This window comes from Phalaenopsis equestris, unplaced genomic scaffold (assembly GCF_001263595.1).
Source record: "Phalaenopsis equestris unplaced genomic scaffold, ASM126359v1 Scaffold000434, whole genome shotgun sequence".
In the NCBI taxonomy this organism is placed as follows: Eukaryota; Viridiplantae; Streptophyta; class Magnoliopsida; order Asparagales; family Orchidaceae; genus Phalaenopsis; species Phalaenopsis equestris.
In genome coordinates, this window is record NW_018164875.1 from 551,897 (window position 1) to 575,187 (window position 23,291).

Sequence of the window (23,291 nt, forward strand, 5' to 3'; positions counted from 1 at the left end):
TCTCCGCCCATCGTTCTTCCTTAAATCCATACCAAAACTCTGATATCAATTATTATGAAAAAACAACCACAATAAAGTGAAAAAATCGGATCGAAAAATTACTAACCAGAATATAACGCACAAATTTACATGGTTCGGCTAATTTTTCTACGTCCACGGAGCTGCAGATGATTTTAGTACTTCGAGAAATTACACCGTCGAGCGTCTTGACGTTTACAAGAAAAAGTTTTTTTCTCTTTCTTTATTTCTCTCTCTTAGCTCTCAAGAGGACTTTGCTTAACACTTATGACAAACCAAAAGAGGTTATTTAAACAAAACGAGAGAGAGGTAGATGGGACGCGGCAGGTGAATTAGGTAAGTCACAAACTCTACCTACCAAACATGATAAACGAATTTGATGGATTTAATCTTAAATTGACTCAAACAATGATTCATAAATTTGGATTTACCATATTTACTAAATCCTATCTAACTGAAATGTTATAGGCAGCCAAACACACCCTTAATCAATAAACCATCAATTTCACTCATTTGAAAGTAAATCTAAGGGTTTTAATTTCAATTTCGGCCAAATTTTATTCAGGAGACGCAACCTAATTTTTCTCCATTTTTTTCTTTTCTTTTCTCATGGATGATTTAGGTTCTATTCTGTGAAACCTTTAAATCAATCAGAACTAGATGGAAGTCTTTCCTATAAATTAAAATTTAATATGCTAATCTCACCCCTTTCTCTTCTACAACCTCATCCTACAGGTACTTGCCCAAGATATTCAGCAGGTATGCTGGAGCAGACGGCTTCATATTCCTCCAAGATAATTTGATTCTCAACTATTGGAATCTCCCCAACGCCGATAAGAACAAACTATGGATCACCAACAAGGTCTTTTTCCTTTTCTTTTTTTTTGTAAAGGAAATTTACATTCATACCACACAATTCTTAAACTTTTATATTTACATTATTTAATGCTTTGGTGTCACAAACCAATGCCTTAAATGGTGTATTTCACTTTTAACAAATAAAAATAATATTTTTGAAATGATATTAATGATTTGTGTGCTATGCATATAAATATGAAAGTTTATAGGCTAGATATGTAAATACATCCTCCTATTGTATTTAACCTTGATTTTTCAATCTAAACTATTTTCTTTCATCTCAGGTTTCTGAATCATGGTTTACCTCTAACATTGATTCCAACAGCTCTCAGTGGGCTATAAACCAAGCCTCTCTACTAAAGCAGGCCGTGAATAATTTCCCTGCTCATTTCCAAACCAACTACAGGAACAGCAATGGCGAGCAGAGTCTCACCATCTGCGGGAGTGAGCTATTCTACATTCCTCGCCGTTTCGTCGCCGACTTTGTTGATCTCGTTGAGCTTGTAAGAAACCTCGATATTCACCACATAGTCGCAGTGCCCATGATCTTTATGGCCATGGATTCGCCTCAGAATTTTGACTCGGATGCGCTGTCGAAAACGCTGTATTTGAAGGAGAAGGGGGGCAATGGGTTTAATGTGACTGACTATTCGGATCGAGTTCCGGCTGTGTATCCATTGAATGTAAGTAATGAGTTGGAGTTTATAGAGCTGGTTAGAGTGCTGGCTGCTGGAGATCAGCTTTTGAAGGAACTGGTGTGACATCTTATAGCTTAATTTGATCAGAATGTGTTTTATAGTCATTTTGCATTATGTTGAACTGTTGGAAGTGTATGTTTGATTGCTTACTGATATGTTGCATTTTGAATTAATTCATAGTCATTTTTTAATTATTTTTCAGATGAATGAAATGTATGTTTGATTGATTATTGATGTGTTACATTTGCTTCAAAGGATGTTAATAATGACTATGAATTAATTCTGATCAAATTTGAATCAGGGTGATGACTTTAGTTGATTTTTGCTTATTTGTCTTGCTTTTTTGTTTGGAAGAGTTGCATACATGTCACATAATTCGTATATCTATTGTTTGCATTTTAACATTCATTTATAGGGCTATTTGGCATGCAACAAAATGAATGCAATATGAAATGAATGTAAACGTACCATATTGTATTTGGAATATTTTGGTTCAGTGTAAAATAAATGCAAAATTTTATATTTTTCTTATTTTGTTTGAATTAATGAGAGCGGTGGGTCAACATTTTACACAAAATAATATATTTGAATTTTGAATTTGTTCAAATTTAATGAATATATTATAATCGAAATAAAGAATGCATTGTAATTTTGGAGTGCATTTGAAAGAAAAGGTATTTTGATAAGTTAATATAAAATAAAATTATTTAAAAAAAATAAAAAATTTATAGTGTTTTTGAGCATTCTTAAAAATATATTAATTATATGTTTAAATAAAAAATAAAAATTTGTAGAAATATGCTAAATAAATATATTTTTAAAAAATAAAAAAAATTAACTAAAAAATAAATTGATCTCAAATAAGTACTAAGAAAATATATGATGCTCTAAAATAACAATAAATAGAGGCAGCTAAAAATGCTTTTTTATAATTATAAAGTGGAATCTCCTTATTTTTTTAAATATATCTTCATTACAAATATTTTTTCATTTGCTTTACTGAAATAAAATAAAATTAAAATCTTATATTTATTTATTTTTATAATTATAAAGTGGAATCTCCTTATTTTTTAAATATATCCTTATTACAAATATTTTTTTCATTTGCTTTAATGAAATAAAATAAAATTAAAATCTTATATTTATTTATTTTATTCTAGACCCATATAACCTATTTTTTAATAATAATCTAAATATATTTAAAAAATGAATATTCACAGAAGAAAACTTTTTCAATTTGTCATGTAAATAAGAAAAAAATTTATTTTAGTTTTGGAGGGTATTTACGGCAAATATTAATTTGATCCACATCTTTTCGCAAAAGAGTCGCACACCTCGACCTCGCCTATTTATTACTTCTCCCAAAACCCTAGCTTCGTTCAGACATCAGAACGCAGAGGCGCCGCTTGCAGCTGTTTCTCCGACCATGGGTAAGGTCTTCGTGCCTTGCAGATATTTTGTGAAAATTTTTCCGGTGTGTGTGAATAAGATCTTCGTTGTCGCTTCGTTTCCTGTCTGGTAACGGATTTAGAGCAGGATTTACTGAATCCTACTAACTTAAATCTAATCCGTTGCTATACAAACGATTCTCTCCCTACTAAATTAAATCTAATCCGTTGCTATACAAACGATTCTCTCTGAATTTCAATGGGATTGTGCAGGAGCATACAAGTACGTTTCTGAGCTATGGAGGAAGAAGCAGAGCGATGTCATGCGATTTCTGCAGAGAATTCGCTGCTGGGAATACCGCCAGCTCCCCTCCATTGTTCGGCTCACCAGGCCCACTCGCCCTGATAAGGCCCGCCGCCTTGGTTACAAGGCCAAGCAGGTATCAATCCTAGTTATGTCTTCATTTTTTGTTGGGCTTATTGTGCATTTTTTTCCTTTTTATTGCATCCATGAAAGTAAATTAGATGCAACTTTATTTTTTTTTTTAGCATTTGGAAATGTTCTGCCCTTCTTCATTTGTCTTGGCATGTAATGGAATGGCCCCGTTGCTATATCTGTTGGTCATTTTTTTCATTCCTTTCGGGTGAATCTAGTCCATTTAGTATATATTTTTGTTGTGCCAAGGAGGTGGACAAACTGATTTGATTGTGTCAGTAGCACACTTATCTAAGATATTATGTTATTGAAGAAAATTATAAGTTAGAAACTTATATTAGCTTTGTTGTATCAATTTATCTTTCTTTCTGGTTTGTATTGGTAGCATGATTGGTAATTGATTTTGTTATAACATGATACCCACATTACGATCTGGTTTAAAATGTACCTTGCTGAATGCAGATTGTATTTTTGGGGCAATTGCTCTGTTTATATCACATCAAATTAGTTTATTGTATTATGCTCAAGATTTCCTTTAGCCACTTGATATAGTTAGTGTGATGTAACATGAAACTCCCACATCGTGTCATTTGAAGTTGAATCTAATAAATATGAATTAGATTTCCTTAATGCAGATTCATTTTATTATTTTTTTTTCGTTGAAGACTCTTACTGGCTAGCTTTGGAGGAGTCCTTTTGTCATATTTAGTTAGCCTTACTTAAATGGCTCACTTGTACTATTTATCTTGGTTTATTCTCTAGAGGAAAACCATTTTTTGTTAATTATTTCATTGCAACTCGTGATCTTTATTTTCTCAATAAGTTATCACCTAATTGTATCAGAGAGTTTCTTAATGTGTCTTCATAATTGTCTTATTAGATTAGAGTGTCTTGGTGGATTTTTGAGAAATAATTTATTATATGAATTGTTGGTAGTCTTTATTTTGAATTCAATTTGTTGTATTGTGTTGGTCAGTGTTGTTATACATGTAAAAATTAATTGGCCATCCAATTGTTGAATTGATTGATTGGAGGTTTTACATTTATTTATTTTTTGTGTTTTATTTCTTCCTTTGTAATGGCTATCCAATCACACTTCACGATCACCATTTTTCATTTGGTAGTTGAATTTGATAACTCAATATCAATCTCTCTGTTGAATCTTTTGCTATCGTTTCTTTTGTAGACTGATTTGTTATTAGAAATTGTTTGATATTCAATGGATTTTAATCTCAAGTATCTATCACAATCAGCATTAGTCTCATCCCATCTATTTTGGTTTAGATTTATGAACATTCTTTCATTATTGCCTATTAACTGCTCTATGTGGTTTCAATTTCTTCATGCTAGTCCTTTTTCCAACTTTCAATTGTCCATTTCTTCCCTAAACTCTGCATTAACTTTATCTACCTGCAGTGGTGATGATGTGTTGTGTCTTTAATTATTCATGTACTTCTCCTCTCTCTTTAATATTCATATATTATCTATTGTTTTTTTTGTGAGATTTTTCATGTACTTCCTTTTAATCATCAATTCTTTTTGGAATTGTTGCCACAAATGTTTTACATTTTAAGCACTTAGTCATGATTTTTTTCCCAAAAATTGGAAACATGTTGCATAATTACTCTACTTAAGTCTACTTAAAACTTTCATACTATTGTTAAAATATTGCTCTAATTTCTCATGATACTTTTTAGTTTTTACAACGTTGCTTTATTTTATTCACTTAATTTTCCTAACACAAATAATATCCTTACCTATATCTTAAATTCTTTTGTAAGACGTATGTAAATTTATTGCATTTATGTTTTACTTAATATTCGATTGTATTAATTGATAATTTTCATTTTGTATCAACGTAAAATATATCAGTCTTTTTTTAACTCGTACTCTGGCCGTAGAAGTGCTTAAAAATGTCAGACCTATGTTATAAAAAAATATCATCCATGAAGCCATCTCGTTTGGAATAATTTTGTAAGCAGATGGTTGAAATTTATTGCAGATTCTTCATTTAATTAACTTTGATTAGAAAATTTGTTCAGCTATTCAATTAGAATTAATTCTAATGCTATAGGTGCTTCATTTTGTAGATATTATTTCCAACTTGACATACCGCTTGCAAACCATTTTCCTTGATGCCAGCTAATTATTAAACGTTTTTTTTTTTTAGCTTTCTAAATTATTAAATATAATTCTTCTTTGCTTTTTTGACGCTAATGAAGATCTAGATACAAATACTAATGTGTTATAGATATAATATACTATCCAATATACCTTCCATCTGTTCCTCAAAGGTTGGTTTTGGTCTATTTTACTACTTCGGAATTAGAAGTAGCAATAGGAGTTTAATCAGATTGAAATGAGAACATGCCATGGAGTATCTGTACTAGCTGTAGCTAGGTACAGCAAGATTATCTGTTAATTTTGCTTCTAAGATTCCCTGATGCAACAATATGCCACATATCTTTTCACTTTTAAAGCCTATACTAATATTTAACTGCATTTTGCTTTATGTGTGAAGCTCTTCAGTCATTGAATGGGAAGAGTACTAGAAAAAATGAATTTTACAGTCAATCTCTTGTTTAGATACGGAGCAGGTCTTTTTTTTTCATTCTGAAATGCAATTTTATTATCCATCTTCAAAAATTTTCAAATGCAAGAGAATATTATTTCCACTGATGCAAAATAAAGCTATCTAGCACCTGTGGCACTTCGGGTCTGTTCGGGACAGCTGCAGCTTATATAGCTTATGCTGATAAGCAGTTTATCCTGACAAGCTGTGTATCTATAATTGATTTTGATATGTTGTTTGTCTATTTGGTTTGTGCGTTTGGAAAACAACTGTTTTTGGATAAATGACCCTTCTGCTCCTGTTAAATAATGTTGTTTGCAACAAAATCATCATGAAAATACATTTAATACTAGAGTTGCAGAAAACCCATACAGAACAGTAAAAAAAATTAAGAAACAACCCTCACTTAACAGTGAGTATCGAGATTTAATAAAAAAAAAAAATTATTAAAATGACAAAGGTCAAAGGCAAAATAAAAGTAATCTCACCTAAGAAATGTGATGTTTATCAAGTGTAAATACATTAGAAATATTAGCATAACAATTCCTTATGCACATCTCAAAAAACCACACTCACAAAAAAAAAAAAATTATTCGCTAGTAGATACATCCTTCTTCAAGTAGATTTTTGGAAATACAAGCAACCATTGAAAATACAAGAAGCAGAGCTTCTCAACACTTTACATTAGCAAAATTTCAGAATAGTTCATACACACATCCTCCTTCAAGTAGATTTTAGGAAATACAAGCAACCATTGAAAATACAAGAAGCAGAGCTTCTCAACACTTTACATTAGCAAAATTTCAGAATAGTTCATACACACATCCTCCTTCAAGTAGATTTTAGGAAATACAAGCAACCATTGAAAATACAAGAAGCAGAGCTTCTCAACACTTTACATTAGCAAAATTTCAGAATAGTTCATACACAAGTAAAAATAGTTCAATCTACCAAATAATTAATAACTGCATCAACCAAAATCATAATGCAGTAATAAGATTGCCTACTCACGGCCTATACAGCAATATTAACCAATAAAATTTTGGACATTCAGTTTAGGTTAGTGAGCAATGAGCCATTGATGACAAGGAAGAAGAGGCAGTTAAGAAATGCGATGTTTATCAAGTGATTGTCGTTTAATAAGAAATTTGAAGAATTGGGGGAAAATAAAATTTTACTGAACGGCGAGCGGGAGGGTCACGAAAGCAAGTTCAGCTGCGAATTCCGAGCAGGTGGTGATCTCGAGAGCCAGGTGATGGTCACGGAAGCGGCGGAGAAAGGCGACGGCGACGACGACGCGATGAATAACTTCAAGGGAGACGACGAATAGGCGAGGGAGAAGTTGCCCAGGCAACAACGGTCGAGGAGCGACGGTTTCTTCGCCTGGCTTTCGGCGGAGGAGTGGGGTAGGTTTCCCGTGAGCGAGTGAGGGGGCAAGGAGGTAAAATATAGGGGCGAACGCGGATAGCCAACGCCGATCGCGGGGTTATACCCGCGATCGCGTGTAATGTAAAATATAAAACGAAGTTTTGAGATAATCTATCCAAATGCGTGAAACAAACGGGTAGGCGGCGTTTTCAAAAACGCTTGAAAACGCCGCCGCACTTATAAGTTGTCCCAAACAGGCCCTTCATCTTGTAATTTAAACAATGTGCCATGCAAAAAACTGAAGGTATCATTCAGAGATTTTTGTACACCATTTCCTTAAATTATTAGTGATTATACCTCCATCATCTATGTATATACATGTAAAATCTTAAGCCATTTTAAAGTTAAATTGGGCATCAATGTTGGGCGGCCAAAAAAAAAAAAAAAATTTGATACAGAAAACATCCATTATTTGTTGCAGGGCTTTGTCATCTACCGAGTCCGTGTGAGGCGTGGAGGCCGCAAGAGGCCCGTGCCAAAGGGTATAGTCTACGGAAAACCGAAGAACCAAGGTATCACCCAACTGAAGTTCCAACGCAACAAGCGTTCAGTCGCCGAGGAGAGAGCTGGCAGAAAGCTTGGTGGCCTGAGGGTCCTCAACTCCTACTGGATCAATGAGGTGAGCAAATTTATAAAACATCTTAAATCAACTGTAATCTTTTTAGATTTTTGTTCATAAAATTGTGAAATTTTATATTGAGTGTTGAGTGTTTACTAAATAAAAAACTGCTGGCCGCCAAATGTTAATTTTCTCAGGTGGCATTTACATGCATACCACACAATTAAAATTTTACTAAATAAAAAACTGCTGGCCGCCAAATGTTAATTTTCTCTGGTGGCATTTACATGCATACCACACAATTCTCATCTATTTTTACCTATCTGACACCTAAACATTCATATTTACATGCATTCCACTAAAATCTTTAACATACATAAAAATACCACAATCAACACCCTTTTAAAACTGAAATACGTGTTTATGCATAAGTTTATGACACCAAGTGTTGCAAGTGTAAATATCAAAATTTTGGGTGTTAGATATGTAAACTGCTAAGCCTTTTGTGGTATGTATGTAAATTTCCCTTGGGATTTTACATACATTCCACACAATTCTTATGTATTTATATATTTTAAACCATAACATTCATATTTACATGCATACCAGTCAAATCTTTGGCATACCATAGAAGTTACCATCATCATCAGCTTTTCAAATGTGAAGTACATATTTTCATGCAAGGATTTGTAACACCAATGTAGTATAAGTACAGTAATATCTAAGCTCGGATGTTAGGTATGCAAATGTCAATTTCCCTACTCTCGTTCAAGAGAAAATTTTTTAGCAAATTGTGAGTTGGGTGTACTTTGCAGGATTCAACCTACAAATACTTTGAAATAATCCTTGTTGATCCCGCACACAACGCCATTCGGAACGACCCCAGGATTAACTGGATCTGCAACGGCGTTCACAAGCACAGAGAGCTTCGTGGACTCACCTCTGCCGGGAAAAAGTACAGGGGACTTCGCGGCAAAGGCCATCTCCATCACAAAGCAAGGCCCTCTCGCAGAGCAACCTGGAAGAGGAACCAGACCTTGTCGCTCCGCCGATATCGCTAAGACTCCTCCATCCTCAACCCTCACTTTCGATCAGTTTGTTCTGTTGATTTCCCATAAAACTATTGAACTTTTGTTCCATCTTGTTCCAGTGAGTATTTTATATGCTTGAATGATGAAACTGTAGCAATGTTGCAGAGTTTTTGAGTTTAATGGCCTTCTATTCTTATTTCTTTTAGATGATACCAGATTTGAACTGTTTTTATTTCATGTTTTGGTACTCTCAAATTTTGTTTTCCTTTTTTATTTTTTGTCATTTACTAATGCTTTTTTCTATTCTGCTTTTTGCTTAGAAAAGAGCAGGTTCTGAAAAGTAATATATATTGTGAAAGTGAATTTGAGTAATCTTGAGTTTTATTGAATAATATAATAAATTATAAATTTATTTAAATATGATAAATGTACTATAAATGGTGAGTAGCTACATATGATTGGAAAGAATGGGGTATTTGGTCTATAAAAATGAAACTTAAATGTGTAAGAATTTGGTGCTACATATGTAAATTTCTCTTTAAAAAATATACTTATTGCTTAAAATTAGATTGTATCTGGCATACATCAAATCATTTAATCTTTGATGTTCCAAATATTTTCTTCTTTTTATATGAATTTGTTCAAAAACATTAATTTCTTACACAACTACACACACACACACACATACATACATACATACATATAATGCTTGTAGTTGAAAGTTTGGATGACTTATCAGGTTGCATTTCTTTGGACATAGGGAGAGTAACAGGCTTTCCAAAATTGCTGATATGTTGACAAAGCTGTTTATCCTATATGCTCTTAATGATACTAGGTTTATATAACCTTTTTATATTTTTTTAATATGCTTTTAATTGTTTTCCTTACCTTGTACATGCCATTCTAAGCATATCAATGAGATGGCTTCTCATCTAAATCAATAACTCGTAACAATTTTATTAGTCATCTTGCTCATAAATGATAGAAACTACTTCTTTCTCTTTAGTGCTTATTGCCAATAGTGAGTTACAATAACACTTATGTTCAAGTTCAAGCACTCTTTAATGTAAACAAAGTAGAAACAAAACAAGTAGCTTATAAACGCTCTATTTCTATACATTGTAGTCTTTTTACTAGCCAAGATAATTCAAAACTATGATTATAAATAGATATTGTAATTCTCAATACACTTTTCGCAAGCTTTATGTTACAATAATACTTATGTTCAAGCACACTCTTTAATGTAAACATAGTAACGAAACAAGTAGCTTATAAACGCTCTATATCTATACATTGTGGTCTTTTTACTAGCCAAGATAATTCAAAAATATGATTATAAATATATATTGTAATTCTCAATACACTTTTCGCAAGCTTTATCACAAAATACATTAAATTCAAATTATGTCAGCAAATGTAGACCAGTAAATATTATCATATTTCTCATGTAATAACTCATATGTTTTTTTTTTTTTTGTAATTTGTTCCATTATGAATCACTAGTTGAACAATATTCTCTTGATCAATCTACTCAATGCCTTCGACAAAAAAGCTCCACACAGTAGTAATATCATTCTTCATATCGGAAGCAACGACATGTCTAAAAAAGATACTCCATGTGGGCAGTAAACTAAGATGTTTATTAATATTTTATTCCTCGTATATGTCCACCCATCAACCATCAAAGTGCATCATGTTCTTTTCCTACTGCGTCATTAAGGTCCGTTTGGGGCAGCTTATAAGTGTGGACGACGTTTTCAAAATGCCATTGTACCATTTGGTTCGTGCATTTCGTTAGTTTATCCAAAATTGTGTTTGAGTTTTTACACTAAACCAGGCCGCGGGTCGACTCCTGCGGTCGGCCCACGGGCCGCTTTTCAGGATAAGCAGCTTATCTTGAAACGTACAAGCTGCCCCAAATGGACCCTAAGATTCAACCAGAAGCTTACATTCTTCTTTGCAATCTCCTAGCAAATTAACTCTCATTCTGCGATGAAGGTCGTTGATATCTTAAGATCAACTGCAACTCTTGCATCAATTATGAGACTTATCTTGTATGAAGCACTATTGTCTTTAACCTCAGCGAAATTTTGCTTCATTCCATTTATGTCACCACTTTTATATATAATTCTAAATGCAAACACTTAAATTGCTTCTGTCCATCTGAAACTATACATTTAATGAAATGATTTCAAACCACATTGGATTCATTTTCTCACCATCATAATGAGAAGAAAAGATGGGTTGACTTTCATATGAATCCATCTTATATATTTTAAAGAAATTAAGCAAATAATTAATATTTAAACATATAAATGAAACAGAGCCCAAAATAGTATATATAAAAACTCAGAAATAGCTGAGGAAACCATAAATCCTTGAACCCAAACCTAAATGAGTACTTGATTTAGTTTTTAGATCATTTTATCACTAATCTAGCTGTCGGATGTGGAAATAATCATGAGTAGCGGTTCTCACCATCAGACCTGACTCATCGGTTTTTGGTCGTACCATAGATTCCAAGCAACCGCGAACGGTCCGACTCTTAAACAATTCTTTTGCATATCTAGACCGAACCAGTAACCGGTTCCCACAGGCCGAACAAGCCGGTCCAGTCTGATTTTCAAAACCGTGGTCTTTTGGGGCTTATATGTTATTTTCATTTCTCTTTTTTTTTTTAATAAATAAAATTGTATATGGTGCGGCCTCAACATTCCCAAAATAAATAAATAAATAAATAGTATTTAAATGTTTGTTTGTAATATAAATGCAAACTATTTGTTGTTTTTATTTAGTGTTTGGTTTGAAGCAAAACTTAGTGTTAAAGATAGTCGACATATGGCTTGATAGCCTATTTTTTTAGGCTATCAGATAATGCAGGCAAGCAAACGGCCATTTAATATTTAAAGATATTTAAATTTGTGGAATCATCAGTCAATTTTTCTTAATTAATTTGTTCTTTAGCTCGTTGAATTGAATTGAAATTTGAAGTAAAATAAAACAAATGATTTCATCACATTTAAAAATAATAAGAAAATTAATTGGTGTTCTTTTAGAAATGTTTTTTTTAGTTAATTTATTTGTTGTAATGGACATGAAATTCCATTAAAATGGAAATTTTAGTCTAAGGCAATGGAGCAGTGTTGCACCGCGGTTTGAACATTTGCAAAAGCTACAATGATGAGTTGTATTTTGTGACCCGATCTGAATAAATATAGTGACAATAATAAAGTTTTGGTCTAATATTTTGCAAGTATATATAATAGTCATCGCAGTTTTTTTAACATCAATTTCTCAGCACCAATTTCAAGGCCGCTACTTCAAATAGTTGTGGCAACCCCAAACAAACCCCAAGGGATTGTTTGACTACAAGTAGAATTCGACATTAATAGGATTTATTGAATCTGAAAATCGTAAATCCATTAAATTCATCATCTCCCTGGATTTTGTAAATCTGGATTTAAGTTCAATCGAAGGCAAAATTTAGACCCTTAAATCTAAAAAATCATAAATTCGCAAAACCCTTTCATTTCTTGCATTTGATTGCCTTTTATAAATATGATGATAAATGCTATTCAAAGGTGCTACAGAACACCCCTAAGCATTGAAAAAAATATTATGTGCGAACAAGATAAATACAAATTTGGTGGTATTTAGTGATATTATAGTAGTTGGGTGTAGTACAACTAAAATATCGCAAAACTACCATAATATCACTAAATTTCACCAATATGTATCTGTGTATGCCGCACGTAATAGACTCTAAATATTATTGGTTTTTTCTTTTAGTTTTTCACATAAATTTTTATTATTTCCTGCGCTCTTTTATTTAATTTATTCATGTGAGAATTTCATGTAAATTTATACCGCAAAATTCGCACCCAGACACAAAAATGTCATGTTAAAAACTTATTTTTTTAAAAAAAAAAATGCATATCTTATATTTAATATTCAATATTTATATTATTAATATTTTGATGCCATAAACATATAAATATGTAAAAAAAATAGATGTTTAATATATAAATATATATAAATTTTATGATATGCATGAAAAATCCCCATTCCTAATAATAGTGAAAAAGATTTAAACTAAGCTAAAAAAAATAAAAATAAATTTAAAAAAAAAAACTTTTAACCAAAATCATCCATTCATTCTCCCCACAAACAGACTTAGCGCCAATCCACAACCAACTGGCAACTCTTTAAAAAACCTAAATTTCTCTCATCGGCCTCAATACTCCGGCCAATCTGTTCTTCTCAAACCATGGGCTGCGGTGGTTCAAAAGACGAAATCGCCGCCGGCAACACAGTCGCCGCTAAATCCCTCCAATCGAACAAACCTTCTACGCCGAATTCCTCAACAAATCAATTATCGGAACAGAAGCCCTCGGTTCCGGTGGTTGATTCCGTTGCTTCTGAGAAGAAAGAGGCAGCGCCGGCGGCGCCGGCGGAGGCTCTGATCTCGAAAGAGTCGCCGGATCGATATTTCTCATCGAGGAAGGACGAGGAGGCCATTGCTGGTGGAAATGTTCTGAACAAGGATGAGGATCAATTGCTGGCTGATTCCGTGTCCGTAGTGGAGGATTCTTCGGAGGTAAAGAAGGACGTTTTGATTGGGGGTGATGGAGAGGCAAAGATCTTTGCCGAAGTTCCTAAATCTGAAGATGGTGAGTGAATTTCCCCTTCTTTTTCTTAACGATAGATTTGATTTTGGTGGATTTTGGTGCCTTAATCATATATTTCATAATTTTATAATTAATTCAAATATTATGAAATTCCCTTTTGATCAAAATTGAGTTTTGATGCTTTAACCTCTCATGAATGAAAATTTGGAAAATCATTTGATAAATCCTCTTTTTGTGTTCTTAACAGATGTCTTTTATTTCTTCTGCAATTTTTTAAACAATCTTATTAATTGATTAACTAATTTAACAAAAGTAAATAAATGAAGCTTTACATACATACTACTAAAATCTTATGTATTTACATATTTAAAACCTAAGCCTTTATTTTTACATATATGACAAGAGTGAAATTTTTTATGTGATATGAAAGAGTTGGGTGATATAAATATAAAAAGAAAAGTTTAGGCGTTAGAAATGTAAATACATAAGAATTGGGCTATTTAGTTAATATTACTTAGTAATTTATAAATTGTTACCACATAATTTCAAAATTGCAGAAAAAGCAAGCGCAGAAGGTGGAAAGGATTCCAAAGGGACCTCATATGAAGAAAAGGTTTCTGAAGAGAATGCTGCTAAGAAGAAGAATTAGAAGTAATTAATTAATTTCATGACAATTACAAAAGAGTTTGTTTGATTGTTCCTTTAATTTGTATATTGATAACATACATTTGCTTATTTTTCATATGATGTTGGGTTGTGAATTAATTATTTACACTCCCAAGTTGAATTTCTTTGAAGGGAATATTGAGTTAGCTCATCAATTTGTGTCGAAAGCTAAAAATGATTTTGTTGGCATCTAGATCACTAAAATTAAGAGTTTATAAGATTACACTTCTCTTTAGTCAAAGTGAGGCGAGCCGTCATGAATGGACTCAACAAATCTAATCTACTCGAGCTACCTCCTCTCTCCTGTCGCACTTAGGAGGAAAGGAACAAGAGTCTTGTTGCCATCACTTTTGGCGAGTACTCGTTATAATGACATTTATTTTGGGAAATTTGGGATATGCTTCGGATAATCCATTTGTTTAGTAAGTTGTTCATCACAAAATGTCTACATTAAGGAGATGAGTTAAACCATGTAAAAATCTAGACATTTATGGTGTCTTTTAGTAGAAATAGATATGTGTTGAAACATTTTGATATTATCCCAAGAATTTGATTTGCTAAATTAAAAGTAATCACCTCTAAATGCGCTTGTGAGCTCAAATTTTATGATGTGTTTTGTTTGAATCATCAAACGAAGATGTTGCCAGAGGTTGAGCGATTATGATTTGATGACGAATGTTGAGTGGAGATGATTAGGCAACTGAGGTGGTTGGCAGTGGAGGTGTGGAGGTCGAGTGGCAACTATTCAAAAACATAGATTAGATAACACCAATCTGACAATCAAACAACAGTGTTATGACGATGACAATTAGGCCTCGGTGGTTAAACACAAAGGTCAGGTGGGGCTTTAGAATTCTTCAAACCCTTGAGCTGCAACTCTCATCCTCTTTTGATCATAAACGCAATTCATGATGGGGTAACTATTGTCGATATTGATAACACTAATAACAAATATATGCAGCAAAAAAGATATCAAACACGCCACAAATGATTACAATGATTATTTTTCCTATTTTCACCTAAAGACTTGATGATGTCCTTCTCCTATATCCTACCATCATGCTAGTATAACGTATCAGAGAACTAACCTTGATTTACAAAAGCCATCCTATACTTATAAACATCTTTATTAACAAAAATATTTTGAATCTTAATGTCCCTAATGACATTTGTGATTGTTGAAGTTGTATGTAAAACCAATTGTATACTTTGGTGGAAAAATATAATTTTTGAAAGTTAGTGGTTTCTTCATTTGAAAAAAAAAACTATATAATAATTTTCTTATAACTACCACATTTTGGAAGAAATGATTCTGAAAGGCACCTAGCCACAAACTTTTTAAAAGCTAACAATAGTCTGCAACTAAAACTTGTATAAAACTTAGTACAAACGCAGCCTAAACTAACTCGTCTTTCCATATAATTTGAAGAATTTCTATAATCCAACTGGCTCATTAAACAAAAAATACCAACATATGTATCAAGCAAAAACCCATTGGACAGGGAGACAATTAAATCCCTTCATTAAATCTAAAAAGCATCAAACAAGCTACAAAACTAAAAAAGCATTTTCCATACAAACCAACCAGTATCATGGAATCTAACAATCCCTTACAAGTTACAACATAAACTTAAGAATACTAAACTTAACTTTATTCAGGTCTAATTCAGTTTAAGATGCCATCCTATATCACACACCAAAGAAACATAAATCCAGTTGGAAGTACACATGCAGAATCTGGAACCATAGGTTTTTTTTTTCCTCTTATAACCACTCATATAACAACTGCAAACATCACTACTGTACATGAAATTAACAATAAATGTCAATTTTTTCATACTCTATATAAAGTATGAACACAATTGTAGATTATAATGAGCAAATTTAAGATTTTGCCTTGTGATTACAAACTGGAGGTAGATCTTGGTAAGGTGCCAAAGAATAGCGAGGATTGTGCCTCTTTGGAGACCTCACAGGGTTGGGAACCTTCGCCGGTTCGAACTGCTTTAACGTCATCGAATTCTTCGTATCTTGCAATTTTTCTAACCCTTTTAAAACCTCGCGCATGCGTGGACGAAGCTTCCCATCATCGTTGAGGCACTGTAAGGCTATAGAGGCAACTAAGTCAGCCGATTTTTTGGGATATCTGCCCTCCAGCTTGGGGTCCATTATTAGGAACAAAGTTCTCTTTTTGGTGAGATATGGTTTCGCCCACTTGACAAGGTTTTGCTCCATGCTTGGCTTTCTTCTATCTATGGCGCGACGACCAGAGAGAAGCTCAAGCAACACAACTCCAAAGCTGTATACATCAGCTTTTACAGACAAACGGCCTATACGAGTGGAAGCGATGTTATAAGGTATTGTAGGATGTAAAAAAGTTAGATGTGAAAGCGAGTGTAATAAAATAGAAATAGTTTAAGAGAGGACAGATAAATATCAATGTCTTAGTTTAAGAAAGATAAGTTTTAAATTGTTGAATTGAAACCCAATCTACAAATTTTACAAAAAATTTAAAATTTTCTAGTTGTTTGAGTTCTTTCCAAATAAAGGGAAACAATTGTACTTAACAATTAGTGAATGATTTTTTTTATCTTCACTTTTGGCAAAGCAAAAAATTTAGAATTTTCTAGTTGTATGAGTTCTTTCCAAATAAAGGGAAACAATTGTAATTAACAAATAGTGAATGATTTTTTTTATCTTCACTTTTGGCAAATTTAATTGCAACCCCACACAAGCATCCATATGCGCAGGATTTGAACACATGATTAGGGTTGTCAATTCTAGTTGATGGGTTATTTGTTGGGGTCTGAAGCTGCCCTTTTATAATATAGGTCAAAATACTTGATCAAACCGCCTAACCCAGCAATCTATCCTATATTTATTATATGGATCATGTAACTTTTGGATTCAACATGACGCAATTAACCCATAGGCAACCCGTGTAACCCAAACCCAAATTATTATTGAGTCAATTTCAAAGTTATACCAGTCAACATGAATTTCACCCAACTAATCATGAGGTCTGCAATTGACTCAAACTCGACCTAAACTATAATCGGGTCAAACCGAACCCTTTTTTTTTAGTCAGTTCACCAATCGGGTCATTTTTTGACATCTCTAAATGGAATCTCAATGCCTGAAGCTAAATAACAATTAAATAACCTGTTGCAATGTATTCCGGGGCAGCATATCCCTGCGTGCCCATGATTCGGGTCGAAACATGAGTCTTATCACCCGTCGGACCAGCTTTTGCCAAGCCAAAATCGGAAAGTTTTGCATTGAAATCCTGCATTTATCAAAAAACAATATTAAATAGCAAAAAAAAAAAAAAGATGCTAAGAAGAATGAATAAGCTCTTTACACGATATACCGAGTCAAGAAGGATGTTAGATGCCTTGACATCTCTATAGATGACCTGACACTCTGCATCATGTAGAAATGAAAGCCCCCTTGCTGCTCCAATTGCAATTTTTACCCTTGTTTCCCAAGAAAGAGGTTGAGGACCCCCTTAAAAGGTTAAATAGAACCTTAATTTTGATCCAAAAATGAACTAAGAGAACTTTAAACATCACACTGACCTCGTCTCATTGCAATTTTCTTTGCAACTCCAAATTAAGCTATAGATATGAATTCTTTACATTAGTTTCAGCGAATGATACTGAGTTTAGAAATTCAACTTTTCACTCACAATTAGCCTATTTTGTAAGAAACTTTAGCTTAATAAGCAGATAATTTTGAGGCTGATTTTGATTTTGATTCATTGATCCTTATAGTTTCCTCTGATTTTCATTAGAAAATTAGCATATATGATATCCAATTTTCAACATGAAAGCATCTTTAACAATAATAATTAAGGTTCTATGAATGCATGGTAACAGTAGAGAAGAAATGAGGAAAACGATACACACATTAAACTTTAATTATTGAACTAGTCTCTCATCAAAAAGTATGTGGTTTGATAGATTTTCATTATATTCTCTAAGACAGAGATACTTCACGACTTTGGGCATATAAATTAATGCACAAACACCAAGACTTTTTACACGAGCAATTAATAACTACTTATTTCTCATATTGCAACTCCCACTATAATGACAACAATAAAGTTTTACTATAAGCATTCAATGGATGTCCCTCAGTGCAATTTTCATCTCCCATCTATAAAATCATACTATATGAAATGTTTCTTCACCGTGGCATTAATCAAGCCCCACAACTTAAGAACAAATTAGAAAATGAAGCTTACGTCGAAAAAGATGATTTTCCAAGCTTCCTTTTGGCATAAATTCATAAACCAAAAGACGGTCATCACCCTCAGAACAATAGCCAATAAGCTTAACCAAATTTGGATGATGCAGCTGACCAAGATAATTAACCTCTGCCTGTAAGCACATGACATAAGTGAGAATGATGAAATGGCAATCCAAAGCATGGGAGTCATATTATAACCGATCCGAATAAACTTACCAACCATTCCCTGTGGCCCTGAAAACCCTCAGGCTTCAGCTTCTTAACTGCAACAACCATTCCGTATCCCGGCCTCGCAGCACAGAAGCTTAGCTCGTCGATCCACCCCTTGAAGACATACCCAAACCCTCCTTCCCCAATTAGACTCTCAGATCTGAAGTTTCTGGTTGCGTTTTTCAGTTCACTGAAGCTGAAGGCCTTCAGATTTGGGAATGGAAATATGGCAACATCAGGTTGAGGAATGGGAAGGCTTTCAGAAGCTCTCTTTTCAGTGTAAGTGGGTCTGATCAGAGTTGAAGGAGTTGAACATGCTGCAAAATCATTGCATCGATTACAAAATTAAAAGATGGAACCCTAAATTTATTTATGATAGTTCTTCGCAATTCTTCTTATGGTTATCTGTTTTAAATCTTGCTTGATCATGAAAAATTATTGATTCTCTTTAAATGTTTTAACTAATGATCGTACTGAAGTAAGATTTATTAAAAAAAATAGTGGAATTTAAACTATCCAAAGTTCTATCATCCAATCTAAAATAAGGTCCAGAAAAAAATGAAGGAAAAAAAAACCTCAGAAGATTAGGGCTCAGCTAACAAGAAACGAAAACAATCATCCAAACCTCACAAACCCTAAAAATCGACAACGAAAAGGAAGAAGAACTGCAATCGACACGGGAGCTCGCAAAACTGGTAGAAACTAAAATCCCAATAATAAAAAGAAGAAGGTGGAAGGAACTCACCATTAGGGTTGTGCGAAATACGAGAACTGTCGATCCGTGATAAGAACTTCAAACAGTTCCCCATCAGCTCCCTTCTCCACCTCCTCAATTCCCCAAGTTCTCCCGAACTGAAACCCTATAAATAATAAAACTTTTCGCTCCAAAATTTACTTTTTTCAGCCATTCAAATCACTATCTTGTGGAAAATAGTGGAGGAGTAGCAGCAGCCACAAGCGATGCGATGCCAAGCGAACGCTGCTACAGCTGTGTGGACAAAAAACAATGAGTATACTTCACGCAGTCAAGTTGTTCTCCAATTCATCATAACTGAAAAAACAATTTTTTAAAAGGACTGAAAAGTTGAAATTTGTCTTATTAGGTGAATCAGAATTATACGACATCTGAGATGATAGCAGAGACCACTCATCTTATCTTCCTTCAGTCAACATCCACGTGCTTCAGTGTCTTCGTAGAATTAAATTCTGAGGGCGTTTTATTGTTAGACGTCTCTTCTCTGAGTTTTTCTGGTCCTCATCTTTATCATTTGTTCTTTGCTGTTGTTGAATTTTTCTGATGGATATGTGTGTTATTTATTTGCTTTGTTTGTTTTTTTAAACTTCTTTAGTTGGTGGGTTTGATTTTAGCTTGTTGTGTTATTCTTCATCTTCTTCTTTTTTTTCATCTGTGATTGTTTTGGGTTGTTTTTTTTGGTGTTATTGGACTCTTATATTCTTGTTTCTTCTCTTTAAATAAGGCTAGGCATGATCTTCATTTTTCACATAGAAAATAACATAAAATACTAGGGCATTTGCATGCATAGGACATAATAAATTTTCACAATTGCTTGCTAGTACTTGTTTGCAAACACCTTCTTTGATGCACATTAGTTAGCTTGTATTTGATTCATCTATTAAGCAAACAGTCAAATAAGAATAAATTTTTTTGGTGATATATAAATGAGGAGAATACGAGTAAAAGTTTGTTTGTTCGTGTTCAGTTTGATTTGACTTGAATTAATTAAATAATGATAAATAATATTAGTATATTATTTAAATTTTAAATTTTGCCGTGAATCTCGAGGTATGATACGGATCTCAATGTGACTTTTTAAACAATAAATATTCAAATTTAGATAAAAGTCATCTAGAGCTCTCATTTCAACAAGTTTGCAGTCAAACTGATCGGCTCAACGAGACGGACCCAGTGATATCAAAATTAATCCAATCCGAGTCAAATTAAGCTCAGATCAAGTAATTAAATCAGTCTTAGAAGTTTTTTGGACATATTTAAAAGGTCAAACAAATATCAAATTTAGCAAGTCGATGGTCGATTCGAGCATCTCAACAAGACGAATCCAATGAGTATGCTCAATTCCGACATCGTTAAGACACTCAAATATCTATCAAACGTCGTCTGATTGAAGGATGCTTTCCAAACCATTCGACCAAAATGATTAATATTTCTGAATTAATTGCACCTAAAACTCTATAAATAGAGTTTTGTCCTACTCATAGGAGGGAAAAGAGTTTGAGATTTGAAAAAGAGCTTGAAGCTTTAAGAAGAAATTGGAGTTTAGCACCACCACTGCAAACCGTTGTCGTCCGTCACTTACCTCCGCCGACCACCTTCAACCGTTGTCGACTTTCGTCATTAGAGTTGTGCGAAATACGAGCGTTATCGATCCATTATAAGAACTTCAAACAGTTCCCCATGAGCCCCCTTCTCCACCTTAATTCCCCAATATCCTCTTAACAAACCCTAAAAAAAATAAAAGATTTGGCTCCAAAATTCAATTTTTTCAGCCATTCGAATCACTATCTTGTGGAAAATAGTGGAGTGGCAGCAACCACAAGCGATGTCAAGAGAACGCTGCTACAACTGTGTGGACCAAAACAAATTATACTTTACGCTGTCAAATTGTTCTCCAATTCATCATAACTGAAAAAAAACAATTATTTAACAGGACTGAAAAGTTGAAATTTGTCTTATTAGCTGAATCAGAATTATACGACATCTGTGATCATCTTATCGTCCGTCAACTTCCTCGTGCTTCAATGTCTTCATAGAATTAAATTCTTAGTCTTTGCTCTGAGTTTTTCTGGTCCTCTATCTTTATCATTTGTCTTTGCTGTTGTTGATCTTTTCTGGAGATATGTGTGTGATTTATTTGTATTGTTTGTTTTTTAAATTTCTTTAGTTGGTGGGTTTGATTTTAGCTTGTTGTGTTATTCTTGTTTTACTTTTCCTCTTTTTTTCTATTGATTGTTTTGCGTTGTTGTTCGGTGTTGTTGGACTCATATATTCTTATTTTTGTTTAAATAAAGTTAGGCATCTTCTTCATTTTTGGCACAAAAAATACACATGACATAATAAATTTTCACGTTTGCTTGCTAGCACTTGTTTGCCAACATCTTATGTACTCTACATTAGCTAGCTTGTGTTTGATTCAGCTATTAAGCAAACGAGTTTCTTCATTTTTGGCACAAAAAATACATATGACAATAAATTTTCACGTTTGCTTGCTAGTACTTGTTTGCCAACATCTTATGTACTCTACATTAGTTAGCTTGTGTTTGATTCAGCTATTAAGCAAACGAGTCAGGCAAGGATATAATTTTTTAGTCTAATTTATAAATGTGGAGAATACAAACAAAAGTTTTTTCGTTCGTGTTCAATTTCATTTAACTTAAATTAATTAAATAGTGATAAATAGGATTAGTATAATATTTATATATTAAATTTTTATATTGTACTTAAACTTCATAGGACTCCAATAAATTTTCATCATCTGTCATGAATATCGAGGAATGGAACGGATCTTGAGATAACCTTTTTAGCAAAAAATATTCAAAACTCAATAAAAAGTCATCCAGAGCTCTTATTTTAGCAAACTTATAGTCAAACTGATCGGCTCAATGAGACGTATCCAATGATATCAAAATGAGTCTAATTCGAGTCAAATCAAGTTCATATCAAGTCATTAAACCACTCTTGAAAGTTTTCCGTACATATTTTGAATGTTTCACGAATTTCATATCTAGTAAACTTATAGTGAAATTGAGTGTCTCGACAAAACAAATCCAACGAGCCCAAGAATGCTTAATTCAAACAATATTAAGACACAGATATGTTCATCAAACGTCGTTTAATTGAATTAACCTCTTCAAACCATTCCATTAAAGTGGTTCATTTTTCTGCATTAATTGCACCCATAAAACTATAATTAACGCCCCGTCCCACTCGTAAGGGGGGAGAGTTTGAGATCTAAGGAAGAACTTGAAGTTTTGAGGAGTTAAAGTTCAACACCGCCATCGCCGACCGTCGTTAACCATCATTGACCTTCATCGATCACTGCCGACCGTCGTCGATTTTCATCGATCATCGTCGTCTGCCATTGACCATCGTCTCCCAACACTGTCCTCCATAGAGCACCTCCAACCTTCGTCATCATTACCAAACTTCGTCGACCACCGCCAATCGTCATCGACCGCCAACGACCGCACATCGCTAATTGTTATCGGTCGCCGTCCATTCCTAACAACAAATTCATCAACATGTCAATATTGTAACATTGGAAACCCACTAACGCTTTCCCACCCGTGAAAAAAGTTGTTGTAACTGTAATCATATTTGTATAATGAAACTCTTTAACTTGGTCATACCCCGCGGTTTTTCACTTTTCGAGTTTTCATGTAAAAATTTTTGTGTTAATTAAAATATGAATTTAATACTTTTTTTATTAATGATATAATTTCTAAGTATATAAAAAATTAATTTAATTTCTTATTTCTAATAATACTTATAAAAAACTAATTAATTTAATT

The 23,291-nt window shown here is 33.3% G+C and overlaps 4 protein-coding genes across 4 annotated transcripts in view; 3 read left to right on the plus strand and 1 right to left on the minus strand.

The window, feature by feature from the left end:
* Positions 1 to 1,674, plus strand: part of LOC110027658 (probable glycosyltransferase STELLO1) — a 13,704-nt gene extending 12,030 nt beyond the window's left edge. Inside the window, exons 3-4 of the mRNA XM_020729170.1 lie at positions 754 to 880; positions 1,161 to 1,674. Coding sequence (XP_020584829.1) covers positions 754 to 880; positions 1,161 to 1,637 — 604 coding nt within the window. The 3' untranslated portion in view covers positions 1,638 to 1,674. The remainder of the gene's footprint in view (positions 1 to 753; positions 881 to 1,160) is intronic.
* Positions 1,675 to 2,907: 1,233 nt separating this feature from the next.
* On the plus strand, positions 2,908 to 9,193 carry LOC110027666 (60S ribosomal protein L15-1). The gene is made up of 4 exons (XM_020729180.1): positions 2,908 to 3,004; positions 3,236 to 3,402; positions 7,820 to 8,017; positions 8,773 to 9,193. The coding sequence occupies exons 1-4, from the start codon at positions 3,001 to 3,003 to the stop codon at positions 9,016 to 9,018; spliced, it is 615 nt and encodes a 204-aa protein (XP_020584839.1). The 5' UTR covers positions 2,908 to 3,000; the 3' UTR covers positions 9,019 to 9,193.
* A 3,951-nt stretch (positions 9,194 to 13,144) lies between these two features.
* Positions 13,145 to 14,425, plus strand: LOC110027661. The gene is made up of 2 exons (XM_020729175.1): positions 13,145 to 13,658; positions 14,174 to 14,425. The coding sequence occupies exons 1-2, from the start codon at positions 13,256 to 13,258 to the stop codon at positions 14,263 to 14,265; spliced, it is 495 nt and encodes a 164-aa protein (XP_020584834.1). The 5' UTR covers positions 13,145 to 13,255; the 3' UTR covers positions 14,266 to 14,425.
* A 1,376-nt stretch (positions 14,426 to 15,801) lies between these two features.
* On the minus strand, positions 15,802 to 19,765 carry LOC110027641 (probable serine/threonine-protein kinase PBL3). The gene is made up of 6 exons (XM_020729154.1): positions 19,489 to 19,765; positions 18,750 to 19,060; positions 18,529 to 18,664; positions 17,653 to 17,789; positions 17,445 to 17,568; positions 15,802 to 16,612 (listed from the first exon to the last, which is right to left on the minus strand). The coding sequence occupies exons 1-6, from the start codon at positions 19,550 to 19,552 to the stop codon at positions 16,167 to 16,169; spliced, it is 1,218 nt and encodes a 405-aa protein (XP_020584813.1). The 5' UTR covers positions 19,553 to 19,765; the 3' UTR covers positions 15,802 to 16,166.
* Between the last annotated feature and the right edge of the window lie 3,526 nt (positions 19,766 to 23,291).